At 38.5% G+C, this 13,673-nt stretch overlaps 1 protein-coding gene across 1 annotated transcript in view; it reads left to right on the top strand.

Moving 5' to 3' along the window:
* The window catches only part of ryr3 (ryanodine receptor 3), a 374,648-nt gene that overhangs the window by 208,329 nt on the left and 152,646 nt on the right, over positions 1-13,673 (top strand). The window contains 8 exon segments of the mRNA XM_073040132.1: positions 1,839-1,974; positions 4,872-5,052; positions 6,971-7,073; positions 7,248-7,368; positions 9,406-9,575; positions 10,122-10,342; positions 12,378-12,468; positions 13,241-13,381. Of these exon segments, the coding sequence (XP_072896233.1) occupies positions 1,839-1,974; positions 4,872-5,052; positions 6,971-7,073; positions 7,248-7,368; positions 9,406-9,575; positions 10,122-10,342; positions 12,378-12,468; positions 13,241-13,381 (1,164 nt within the window).

Genomic DNA, 13,673 nt, shown 5'->3' on the forward strand with positions numbered 1-13,673 from the left:
GATAATATAGGGTCAATATCACTTACACTGATTTTCTTATATCTGAAGCATTTTGGGAGGACCCTTGGTACATTTTTTTTTTGTAATTTATTTTTTATTGAAGTTCATCATCAAACAAACATTTCCATAAGATGTGTTTCAGACATTGTACGTATATGTCATATAACCATATATATCACAAATCTCCACAAAGTATTTATCTGAGGTATACACTTATAGAAAAGAGCGGAAAGAAAAAACAAGCAAAAGGAAACAACTATGTACAATTAGGGAGTAATCTTTTTTTACAACATATTCATTGATTTGTGAGAACAAAATCAGGACTATGAGGCATTATGTAGTTAAACCATTGTTCCCAGTATGAATCAAATTGTTCCAGCTTATGATTAACAGATGCTGTTATCTTCTCCATTTTGTAAATGTCCTTTGTAATTTCCATCCTTGCGTTTAAAGTTGGGCTCTCCTGTGATAACCATTTCCTAGTAAGAGTCTTTTTACCAGCCACCAACAGTATATTCATTAAATATTTATCTCTTTTCAACCATTCCTGAGGTATATATCCAAAATATATGGTCTTACTGTCTAAGGGTATTGTACATTTCAATACTCTGAATCATCTTAGGGACTAATTCAACTAAAGAACATGTGTGAAAAGCGTTGATGGGCTTTGGAATGTCTGGGTGCATCATTTTTGCTTCACTCCACACAGCAGTAAGCAGCAGAGTTTTAATACATGATTTCTTGTTGGTGTGTTTTAATTCATGTTGTTTATTTTTAGGTGCTTTATTTCTTGTGGCACTGTTAATTTGAGTATTTATTTAACCTGCTCTTTGGCACCAACTTAAAATTCATGATGTGGTATGATGAGTGGGATTCCCAAAACACCATTGGAAGAAGCTTGCAAGAGGGGAACACCATTTTCTCAAATAAAAGATAATAGAATTTGGAAGATTGAAGGCACAGAGTGGTTTCACGGGTTTAGGATCAAGGTGCCATTTTGACATTGTGCTTTTTGTTCAAGGTAGCACAAAGCAAAGCAACACCCACAAGGTGCTGGAGGAACCTGTGGGAAAGAGTAAACAGTCGATGTTTCAAGCCGAGACCCCGATGAAGGTCTACTCTTTTCCATAGATGATGCCTGGCCTGCTGAGCTCATACAGCATTATGCGTGTGTTGCTTTGGATCTCCAGGATCTGCAGATTTTCTTGTGTTTGGCATAAAACGAGTGCAGGTCTTCCCCAGCATATAGTAAGGTTCCATTGTTATGAGCTGTTTGTAACCTGAGCAGTTTGTGAATTAGAAATGGGTCAGGAACTAATTTCCCACATGGCAGAAAATGCCTGCCATCCTGCAGCAACTGGAAAATCCAACCCATCCATCTCCCAAGCACTCATTCACATGTAAGGGCTGCACATAAATCTGATGTTCTTTTAGCTGGGGACAAGCTGAATACTATCATGGCAACACAGGTGTCATAAATTGTGGTAGGGAAACAGTTTTCTTTAGCCTGGTATGAAATGCATTTGCTCGGTAATTCAATTTTACATATAGGACAAAGCATCTCGTTAGCTTATTGGATTAGTTACAACAGCGTAAGCTAAAATGTGAATAATCTGAACAAATGTGCAGATGAAACTAATGAAGGTTATGTTCACAAGGACGTCTCTCCAAGTACAATGCCTGAAGAGTAATTACAATATTTTTTGGCTGAGATCATTAACTTGCAAGTGTCTTATTATAATGTTACAAGTTGTAAATGTTAAATAAGGTAATGACAATATATATTGTTTCAATTATAAAAGTGGTATAAATAACAGATCAATGCTTCCATTCGACAGGTGGTATCCTATCTTGCTGCATGTGGCTTACAGAGCTGCGCAATGCTAGTGGCCAAAGGTTATCCTGATATTGGCTGGAATCCTATTGAAGGAGAACGTTACCTGTTGTTCTTACGATTTGCAGTCTTTGTCAATGGTAAGTTTCATGTCAGATTTGCGATCATGGCGAAAGTTGAGGTAAGTTCAAAATTTAGGGCTGGTCCCAGTTAGCCTCAGCTTCTGCTACATTAAGTCCAAACTAGGGAGTATTGGAACTGCTCTTGTGTTTACTGATGACATCATGTAAAGTTGTTACTGATGGATGGTGGCGACTTGCAGACTTCCTGACAGTGACTTGTCTTTTTAAGATGGTGTTCTGGGCATAGGTGGCAAAATGAGGCTAACGACCTAATTTGCTTACAGGTTGTGGCATTTCTGTGAAAAATATGATGTGCTTTATTACAAGAAATAATTTCTGTTTGACCTTTGTAAATACTTAGTTTCAGTTGTGTAACTTAAAAAATTGACTGATGAGTTAAGAATATAAAGTTCTAAGGCAAAAGGAACAGGAGTAGGCCACCAAACCCCTCAGTTCTATCCCAAAATACTTTATGATCAGCCCAAGCCTCGCCTCCTGTTATGTGACAGTTCCCCATAGATTTCAATTCTTTGTCAAACTCACAGGTAAGAGTGGAAAGAGAGTTTCAGAGATTCAGCACCCTGTTAATAAAAAGTTGTTCTTACATAGCTCACTTATCAATCTTGTATGTTCTCTCATTTGAGATTCGTCCACTATTGGAAACATATCTTGACCTCGCAGTCTACCTAGTTATGGCTTTGTACATTATTGTCCGTCTGCAGTGTACTTTCTCTAACTACAATACTATTCTGCATTCTGTTATTTTCCTTTATATTATCCCAATCAATTGATGTGATGATCTGTATGGTTGGTTTGCAAAACAAAGATTTTCATTGAACCTAGATACAAGTGACATTAATGAATCAATTTACCAACCTTGATACCCTGCCATGGCCAGTTAAGACCTTGACTTTATTAAGTTCAACCCTCCAAAGTAAACCAACCTAGATATTTGATGACTTTAATTGATAGTTGATGGTTTTAATTTTCAAAAATACTCTGGATTTGGGAAAGGTTCCATTTTGCAAAATATCAAATGTATCTCCTTTATTCAAAAAGCAAGGGAGTCAGAAAGTAGGAAATTTCAAGATAAGTAAAATACTGTAAGTCATTGGAAAATTGTGAAAAAGTATTATTAAGGTTGACAGAAGAGGGCAATTAGAAAAAGACAAGGTAATCAGACACAACATGCAATTGTGAAAGGTAATGGTGTTTGAGCACATTCAATGTATTATGAATAAAGGGTAACTAAAAGAACAGTATTGTTCATACACTTAGTGTCCACTTTATTAGGTACTGATGTACACCTGCTCATCAATGCAAATATCTAATCAGCCAATCCTGTGGCCACAATTCAATGCAAAAAAACATGCAGATATGGTCAAGAGGTTCAGTTGTTGTTCAGTCCAAACATTAGAATAGGGAAGAAATCTGATCTTAGTGATTTAACTGTGTCATGATTGTTGGTGCCAGATAGGGTAGTTTGAGTGTCTCAGAAACTGCTGATCGTTGGGGATTTTCATGCACACGTGTCTCTAGAATGAGGTGAAAAACAAAAAAATCCAGTGATTGTCTTGTTAATGAGAGAGGTCAGAGGAGAACAGCCAGACTTGTTCAAACTGACAGGGAAGCAACTAACAAATAACCATGCATTACAGCAGTGGTGTGCAGAAGGGCGTATTTGAATGCACAACATGTTGAAGCTTGAAGTGGATGGGCTACAGCAGCACAAGACTACAAATATACACTCAGTGGCCACTTTATTAGATGCAGGAGGTACATAATAAAGTGGGCACTGAGTGTAGACTTCATAAGAGCTTTAATAAGGTGTCATAACAAAGAATACTGGATAAAGTAAATACTCATGGTGCAGGAGATAGCATACTGGCATAGGATAAAATAAGAAAAAACGACAGATTTTGGAAATCTGCAAAATAAAGCAAAGCAATTCTGAAGAACTCAACAGGCCAGGCACATCTGTGGAAACTAAGAGTTAACTACCACACTTAGCCATTTGGTCTACCCTATCAGAGATATTCCCTCTTTTCTACCAGGCTTTCTTCATTGACTCTTCCACTTAAAATCAACTTGTTTTTTTTTTCTCTTCCCCAGTTCTGCTGAGAGCCCCGGACCAGAAATATTAACTGTTTCACTTTCTACAGATGCTACCTTACTTGCTGAGTATTTCCAGCATTTTCTGTGTTTATGGTATGGCTAGAAGATTGACTGGCTAACAAAAGTGAACAGGCATAAATAGTCTGCATCTGCTTGGCACACGTGCCAAGGGATCAGTGCTGGTGCCTCTACCTTTTACAATTTACATAAATAATTTGGGCAGAAGCACTAATTTTTTTTTGGCGACACAAAGGTTGGTAGGAAAATAAATTGTGATACGAATAAGGAGAAGCCACAAAAGGATGTAGATAGGTTAAATGAGCAGGTCAAGATCTGATAAGTATGACCCACACTACTTTTTTAAAAAAAGAAAGGAAAATACTGGAATCCATATCAAAGGATGTAATAACAGAGCATCTTATAAAGAATCATCAAACTGAGCACACCATACAGGGATCTATGAAAGAAAAATCACGTGTAACTAAACGGCTGGAGTTATTTGAGGAAGTAACAAATGTAAAGGAGAATATGTAATAGATAAGTAATAAACGAGGGTGATCAGTGGATTTGGTGTATTGGGATTTTTAAGGCAATAACCCTTGATTCCCTTAATATTCAGAAATCTGTCATGCTCTAAATATGCCTTTATATGTCAATCTCAGGTCAGTTCCTGCCATGTTATGCATGGCAAGATATTAAGTGTTCATCTGAATTGGATATTTCTCCCATAAATTTACCTCGCTAAAGAGGTGTGATCTAATGAAAGCATGTTAGAAAAACGATTCTTCTTGTTGTTTAAGGTGAAAGTGTTGAGGAAAATGCAAGTGTTGTTGTGAAGTTGCTGATTCGTCGCCCAGAGTGCTTTGGGCCTGCACTAAGAGGTGAAGGAGGAAGAGGCTTGTTAGCGGCAATGAAGGAGGCCATTGAAATCTCAGAAGATCCCTGCCGTGATCTCCCTCCTGTTGAAGCTGGGAAAATTGGGTGAGTCATAATTCTCTTTTTCAATCAAGTTCCTGTTCTGAAGTTAACAATCCAATAGAATTATGTATAGGTTGCCTGTGTGGATAAAAATTTCCATAGAATCTTGAATCAAGATTCAAGTTTATCCGTCACATGTGCACCTAAACATACAGAGCAATGTGTTGTTTGCATTAACAACCAACACACCTGAAGGTGTGCTGGGGGCAGCCCACAAGTGTCGCCACACGTTCCGGTGCCAACATAGCATGTCCACAATGCTTGGGAGGATAGCACAGAACACAACAAACAACAAAACAAGCCCCATTCCACCCATCCACCCACATACATACACAGCCCTTTAATCTCAAGACAACCCTCCAGTCACTGGACTTCAATCTCATCAGCAGACTCACAAAGATTCTTGTTTGTATTTAGCATTTTAACAAATTAACATGACAATGACAAGTAAGTAAGTAAAATTAACTTCAATAGGTACATTTAATGTCAGAGAAATGTATACAATATACATCCTGAAATTCTTTTTCTTCGCAAACATCCACAAAAACAGAGGAGTGCCCCAAAGAATGAATGACAGTTAAATGTTATAATGCTAAAGCCCCCAGAGCTCCCCCACCCACGTGTAAGCAGCAGCAAAGCAACAACCCCCCCACTCCACCAGCAAAAAAGCAATGACACCCCCCACAGCACTCAATTGTGTAACAAAGCATCAATAAAGACACAGACTTGCAGTACCCCAAAGACTACTCATTCACCCGGTATTTGACATACCACAGGCTCGCTCTCTCTCTAATAAGGGAAAAAGAGGAGTCCCCATTTCACAGCGAGATGGGAGACAAAAAAAACAACTCGTTGATTTATGGTGTTAAAAATCTGTTCCATTGCTTCTTCCAAGCTCTGTGCCCAAAGAACTTGGGTCTCTGAGCACACAGCCAGCAGCCAGCTCCCTGCTTTTTCTGCTTTCGATCTTCCATCTCCCATGACACACCAGTTTTCAGCGACAGCACCGACCTCGAGTCTGCCTGCCTCCAGAGCCATGAAATCCTGGAACCCTGAAGCTGTGCTCGTCTTCTAGACTGCGTCCTTGGCATGTTGAACAGCTGCCGGTAGTGACACCCCAAGATCAGGTCCCATTTCCGCAAAACCGAAGGCAGCGTATAACTCCAGGTCAGGGTCTTCAAAAGTACCCTGAAAGGGAAAAATAGAGATACTGAAGATAGAAGTAGAGCTGTTTCCAAAGATGCAGGCAAAGGAGTCGCTGTTAGGTGCCATTGTCCTCCTAAGCTGTAAGCTTTGTGGTTAAAAAAAAATGGTTAACCAGCAAAGCTTGATATTACAATGGAATCAAGATCTTTGGGCAGAAATGGAGGAAGTTTAAAAAATGAGAAGACAAAGTAGAGCACTCCATGTACTTTACTGAAATTGGACACCCATTGTACCACTGCGAACCAGATTTACATTTTGCAAACACATCAGAACTTTTCCAGGCATTTGCAATTACTGTAAACTTCAATCTATCATAAAATGCATTTAGGGCCTCTTCCAGCATTTCTTTTCGGATCACAGATGTCTTTTGGCACTTAAGCCAAGGAGTTTGTATACAAAGCTCTCTGAGTTAATAATTTAGAATTAATTCAAAATGAAATAGCTGTACACCAGAATTGAACTGTATGTAAATTAAGTATGTTGTCATAAGATGAAGTGTAATGAGACCCTAACATAATCTATCCTGATATAATCTCTCTCCACTTTGCTCTGGTACCTGAACCCCAATTTGTTTTCATTATATCTGCTGCATCAACATGAAGAAGAAATCATTTTCACCAAAGTTATGTGACAGCACCCAAAATTCTGTACAGTTTTATTTTGCATTCATTTATTTGAATAACTTAAACTGTTTAAATGGCTCCTTTTAAAACAGTGGTAAAGAAGAGGATGAAGAAGTTGTGCATATGGGTAATTCTATTATGTCCTTCTATTCGGCTCTGATTGATCTTCTTGGACGATGTGCTCCAGAGATGCATGTAAGAAAGCTTTTCAGAAGTTTATTTTAAAAAGATCATTCTACCCCTATATCAAATTAATGAAATATCTATTCTGAGATATTTAATGGGTTTGCAATTTACTGAATGTAGAGATACATTATTTTTTAAGTCTTCAGTCTGCCAACAACTACCTTTTCATCACTAATCCCTCAGTTAATCCAAGCTGGCAAAGGTGAAGCTATCCGAATCCGAGCTATTCTTCGTTCTCTAGTGCCAACTGAGGACCTGGTGGGCATTATTAGTATACCACTGAAATTGCCTGTCGTCAATCCAGGTATGCCGTTTCTATTGAAGTATGTTGTTAAACACATTGGTAGCCCTTCAATGCAAGTAATTTTTTCCCATAACTTTCCTCACGTTGAGTCAAATTATACATCATTTTATGACTAGCCATGACATATGTGGCACATAAAAATATTTTTCTCTACATCTGTATGTAATGAGCAGACTTTAACACTTGCTCTGCCCTTGCCGGGTGTAATGTGGCTGGAATTATTTGAAACAACGCATTTCAGGTCTTGAATGTATACCACATTTCAGCTTGCTTGTTGTAGTTGTTAGTGATCTTAGTTAGTTCTGACACTAGGATGAGTCATCCAGCAGGAGGAAGGCATGTCCAATCTGGTTTTATCTGCTGCTATTTTTGTGGAGTTCCTCTCAGAACTACAGCTTGCAAGAAGGTTGTGGGGACATTTGTTCAGTAGACTATAAAAGTATTATTAAAATCACTTTATTGGGTGCTCAATGCCAGGGAATGTAGGTGAGGCACAATAGCTGGTTGCAGCAAATCCAGTCAAGGAAGAGAAAATCAGGCAGACTTCCTACCTCCAGTCATTACGCCAACTGAAAGCTTGTGTATGTATTGTGTGAGAACCAGATTGGGTTTTGCTATAATGCCAGACTGCTCCTTCTGTGCGACTGAATGCAGTTTTTTAATTTTCTCACCACCGAAGTTGGCAGATGAAGAGCTGTTGCGATGAAATGGGGATATTCTACAACAGCCAAAGCCTCTGATTGCAGAAGAGACAGTCTCGTAAGACTTCATAGTCTTTCCACAACTTGAGGATGACTCCTGCATGGTACAAGACCTTGCAGCAGTTGGCATACATGGATCATAACAGATCAGGACTGAAGAGAAATTTGACTTTAATGGATGACACAAAGAGAGAATCAACAATGTTGACACAGTTTATCCAAGCTCACTGTCAAAGAATTGATAATTGAGTTCAAAGTTCAAAGTAAATTTATTATCAAAGTACATAGATGTCACCATATAAAACACTGAGATTCATTTTTTATGGGCATCCACAGGAAATATAAAGAAACAAAAAACATGCAAAGTAGCAATAACAATTAAATAAGCAATATATATCAGGAACGTGAGATGAAGAATTCATGAAAGAGTGTCCATAGGCTGTGGGAACAGTTCAGTGTTGGGGTGAGTGAAGTTACCCCTTCTGATTCAAGAGCCTGATGGTTGAGGGGTAATAATTGTTCCTAAATTTGGTGGAGTGGATCCTGAGGCTTCTGTACCAGCAGTGAGAAGAGAGCATGGCCTGGATGGTGAGGGTCTCTGAGGATGGATGCTGCCTACCTGCGACAGCGCTCCATGTAGTTGTGCTCAATGGTGGGGAAGGCTTTATCTGCTACTTTTTGTAGGCTTTTCAATTCAAGGGCATTGGTATTTCCATACTAACCTGTGATGTAACCAGTCAATATACTCTCCACCACTCTTCAAAGTTTTAGATAACATATCAAATCTTTGCAAACTCCTAAGAAAGTAGAGGTGATGCCATGCTTTCTTTGTAATGGACTTATCTATGTGCTGGACCCAGGACACATCCTCTCAAGTGATAACACCAAGGAAGTTAAAGTTGTTGATCCTCTCCTCTTCTGATACTCCAATGAGGACTAGCTCATGAACCTCTGGTTTTGTCCTCCTGAAGTCAATAATTAACTTGTTCTTGCTGACATTGCGTCGGGGGTTGTTGTGGAACCACTCAAACAGATTTTCAATCTCCCTCCTATATGCTGATTCATCACCACCCTTGAGAACTTACATATGTATTGGTGCTGTGCATTGCCATGCAGTCATAAGTACAAATTGAGGTATAAAGGGCTGCAGCCATCCTTAAACCCAAACGCAGTTACAATGAATATCTTTGGGAGAGGAAGAAGGTGGGAAAAAGGATTTTGAATGTATGATTATTTCTTGGACTTTATCAATAATAAGATCTGATTTAATGCAGCAACAGAAAAAAAACATTTTGTCAAGCTGCACTTTATGAACTATATTTTGGTGGTTTGACAGATGGAACCATTTCTGAGCCAACAATGTCTGCAAGTTTCTGTCCTGACCACAAAGCACCCATGGTACTGTTTCTGGATCGTGTTTATGGTATTGAGGACCAAAGTTTCCTGCTTCGTTTGCTGGAAGTTGGGTTTTTACCTGATCTAAGAGCATCTGCCTCCCTCGAATCAGTAAGTAAAAGTGATTTAATAACATCAGCAATGTTATGTAATTTTGGTTCACTGCTACTTGTACTGTTTCTTCTATTGAGTTAGTATGTCATATTGCATTATTTTGGTTGTCCATCTCTCCTTACATGTTTATTAATTGGATCAACGACATGTAAATTAAGTTTTGGAGAGTTAATATGTATTAGGCTTCTCTCTGTTACGACATGGCAAACCAACAAGAGATTTCAGATAGAAACTTTATCCATTGCTTCTGTTCTTCCATTAGAGGGATTAAATGGAATAGAATTACACTTGAAGGGCAATATTTTAATTGGCCAAAATTGAATTTGTAGAGCATGCCTAATCAGAGTAATTGACAATAATGTGTTCTAATCACATGCCGAAGAAGTAACAGTAAAGTCACAACTTAAGATAAAATCAATAAATTAAATATCATTGCAGTGTTCTTTTTATCTTCCCTGTGTTATAATTATCATTAATTCAAATAAAAACAAATTTGCTGTCTTTAAAGTTTACCCATGAATAATTGTTTTTCCATTCCAACAGGCTGACTTAAATACAACGGAGGTAGCCCTTGCCCTGAACAGATATCTCTGTTCAGCAGTGCTTCCATTGCTCACGAGATGCTCTCCTCTTTTTGCTGGGACAGAACACTTTGCCCCTTTGATAGATTCCACATTGCATACAATATACAGATTATCCAAAGGACGTTGTCTTACCAAAGCACAGCGAGAGTCAATTGAAGAATGCTTGCTGTCAATATGCCGGTACAATCATTTTAATTCACAATTTCAAATCTTCAGAATTACATTTGGTGATATGTCTTTTCATATTCCACATGACTATGCTGATTATCTTTCAAGTACCTTGGGTAGAGTGAAGGAAACAAAATTTAAATAGTGATTTTTTAAAAATTTGCTCACCTAATTCATCAAAAGATTTTCCGATTTTTGACCAGGAACCAATGTTATCCTGTACCCTCACTCCAAATACTTGTATTTGTTGTATTTAGTTAAATATGTTTGATTAAGAAAAATACCTTTCAACATCAGATTGAAAGTTACCAATAGCCTTATATAAAAATGCCATCTGATGGCAAAATAATGAGCTCCTACCATACTCAGCATGTGGATCTATTTCGTCGCAACAGGCCTTAATTTTTTGACTGTGTCCTCTTCCCCTGGATTTGACATACAGTACTCTACAAAAGTCTCAGGCAGATATATATACCTAAGGTGTCTAAGTCTTTAGCACAGTACTGTATTTGTCAACATAGAGCAGAGAGTGAGTTTGTAAATCTGGTGAGAGCAAAGCATATTGGGAATGGCGAGAGTGGTGTACCACAGGTGGCAGAGGAGGAGTCTTGGGGTGGGGAGGGGTGTGGCGGTGTGGAATGGGTGCAGACACACGCAGAACTGAGACACCAAGCAAGGTCATTTGATTCCAAATAATTGGTTTATTGGTCATTACAGAATATCTCTCTGGTGCTTCCCACTCCCTCCACTCTCCTTTCCCCGTTTCCAACCATGATTCCCATCTCCCTGCCCTCTTCCCACTGTTGGTCCATAATAGAGACCCATATCAGAATCAAGTTTATCATCACTCATACATGCCATTAAATTTGTTGCTTTTTTTTGCGGCATAGTACAGTGCAATAGGTAAAATTACAACAGTACTGTGCAGAAGTCTTTGTATATATGTGCCTAAGGCTATTTGCACAGTACTGTAAAGGGGTGAATTCTGGAGCCTGGGACCATGGCTGGATAAGATACACAGCAGCTGGGCAAAGGTGGCAAACATACAAGAGATCGGGTGAGAGGAATGATGACTTTGGAGTTGGTAGTTGCAACATAATAAAAATGTAGAGAAGTGATGACCAGCAAGAAGAGTAGGGATCTAAAAACGAGGACAAGGGAGCACCAGGCTGAGAACCTAACAGGTCAGAAACTATCATCACGAGAGTTGAGTAGGTATAATCACTTTGTCATGTCCTCTTCCCTCTCTAAAGGATATGAAGCCAGTCAGGAGAACATAACATTAACTCTAGAGAATTAACTGTTTTAGCAGCAGGCAGAGGATGTAGATGTATGTAATAGGGGTAAAAGGAAAGAGTTTTTGTAATTACAGGATATGGGGATGTAAGTTCAGTCTTGGTAATTCTGAAGGAGGATGGATGTACTACCATGGTACAGAGCCTTGTGATAGAAACAAAGATCATTCTAAAATATGGGGAATTCATTATTCATTCAAGTCTGGATATCAGAGGAAATCAACAATCTTGCTGTGTAGAGATATTGAAGAGATTGTGAGAAGCAATGAAGAAGTGGAGCTATGCCATGAACTTACATCGTGTGGAGGTTACAGTGTCTCTAGATCATGTTGTCAAAGATCAGATATAGAAAGGAGCGAGTTCAGGATACATCCTTGGAAAACCTAAGAGAACAATTCAGGATAGGAAAAGAAGCAATTACCTGAGATTCTCCTTATGACTAAGAGCAACATTTAAGACATTTTCAGGAGGTTCTCATCTGGGTCTTTGGCTGCTACGCATCAAAATGACCAGAATTATTGCCAGTTCCTGCTAGATTTATCTTGTTCTGGATTTGTTTACAAAGAAATTGGATGCAAATCCCCATCATCACATTCCATGTAGGATAATGAAGATGATGTCCATTACTTGTAAACCATGGTGCTTTCTCACCCTTAGTGAACTTATTAAACTGTGCATGTTTTCAATGATAAATCTAAAGAACCTTTAATTTTCCCTACGCTACACAATTTTTAATTGTTATTACTTTGCAGGTATCTTCAACCTTCTATGTTGCAACCACTTCTGCGCCGCTTTGTTTTTGATGTTCCCCTTCTGAACGAATACTGTAAAATGCCACTAAAGGTATATGCCTAACATAGTCTTTCACTGATTTAAAAATTATGTACTTTACAATTGTTGATCATTCGTTAAATTGCAATTTGAAGTCAAGTTTATAATTCCAACAAGTTTAAAGTTTGAGTTCCCGGATTTTATTAAAAAATGTCCCAAAGTTGAGAAATCTTTTGATATAATATTTATGGAATACTGATTTCTCATATTAATAAAGTATATGGAAAATACTGAATCTGGGCATAGATTTCCCAGTCAAGGAGAAATTGCAATGGATTCTGTGACAGTACCGGTCTTACACCCAGACATTTGCTGACATCCACCCTGTTCTTAAACTCAAGGGATTCTACAGATGCTGGAAATCTTGAGCAACAAGCACAAAATGCAAGAGCAAGGTAGCATGTCGAGTAGCATCTGTGAGGGGGAATAAACAGTTGACATTTCAGGCCTAGACTCTTATTCAGGACTGGAAAGGAAGGGGCAAGATGATAGAATAAGAAGCTGAGGAGAGGGAGAGGAGTACAAGCTTGCAGGTGATAGGTGAAACCAGGTGAGGGGAAGGTGTGTTTGTGGAGAAGGGGGGATGAAGTAAGAAGCTGAGAGGTGATAGGTGGTCAGGTAAAGGGCTGAAGAAGAAAGACTCTAATAGGAGAGGACAGTAGACCATAGAAGAAAGGGAAGGTGGAGGGACTCAAGAGGGAGCAAATGGGCAGGTGAAGAAAGCAGAAGGGCTGTATGGGGAACTTTTTATGCTCCTCATGTTAATTTCTTATTTCAATTATAGCTTCTAAGTAATCATTATACACAGTGCTGGAAGTACTATTGCTTGGCATCTGGATGGGGCAGTTATGGAAGTGCATCTGATGAAGAGTTACACCTTACCAAGAAATTGTTCTGGGGAATTCTGGATGCACTCTCAACAAAAGTAAGATTAATCTTCTGTTCTTTAATCGCATTAAAGGTTTCCTAAAATCTGGGCTTGCATTGGTTATTGAAAATTAGAGCTGTAAATGAGAGTTAAGTCAAAAAAGGCAAGGAAATATCTGTATTTCACCAAGGTTTAAAAAAAGGTAAATAAGCTACTGAAATGGTATATATGCCTCATATTATTTCAAACATTTTAATCATGCTTCCTTAGAGGTACATTTTTATTGAAAACAAATCTCTGAGCCTTGACTAATTGGTGTTTTAAGAATAATGCAAAAGCCTAAGAAGTG

This window comes from Hemitrygon akajei, chromosome 3 (assembly GCF_048418815.1).
Source record: "Hemitrygon akajei chromosome 3, sHemAka1.3, whole genome shotgun sequence".
Classification (NCBI taxonomy): Eukaryota; Metazoa; Chordata; class Chondrichthyes; order Myliobatiformes; family Dasyatidae; genus Hemitrygon; species Hemitrygon akajei.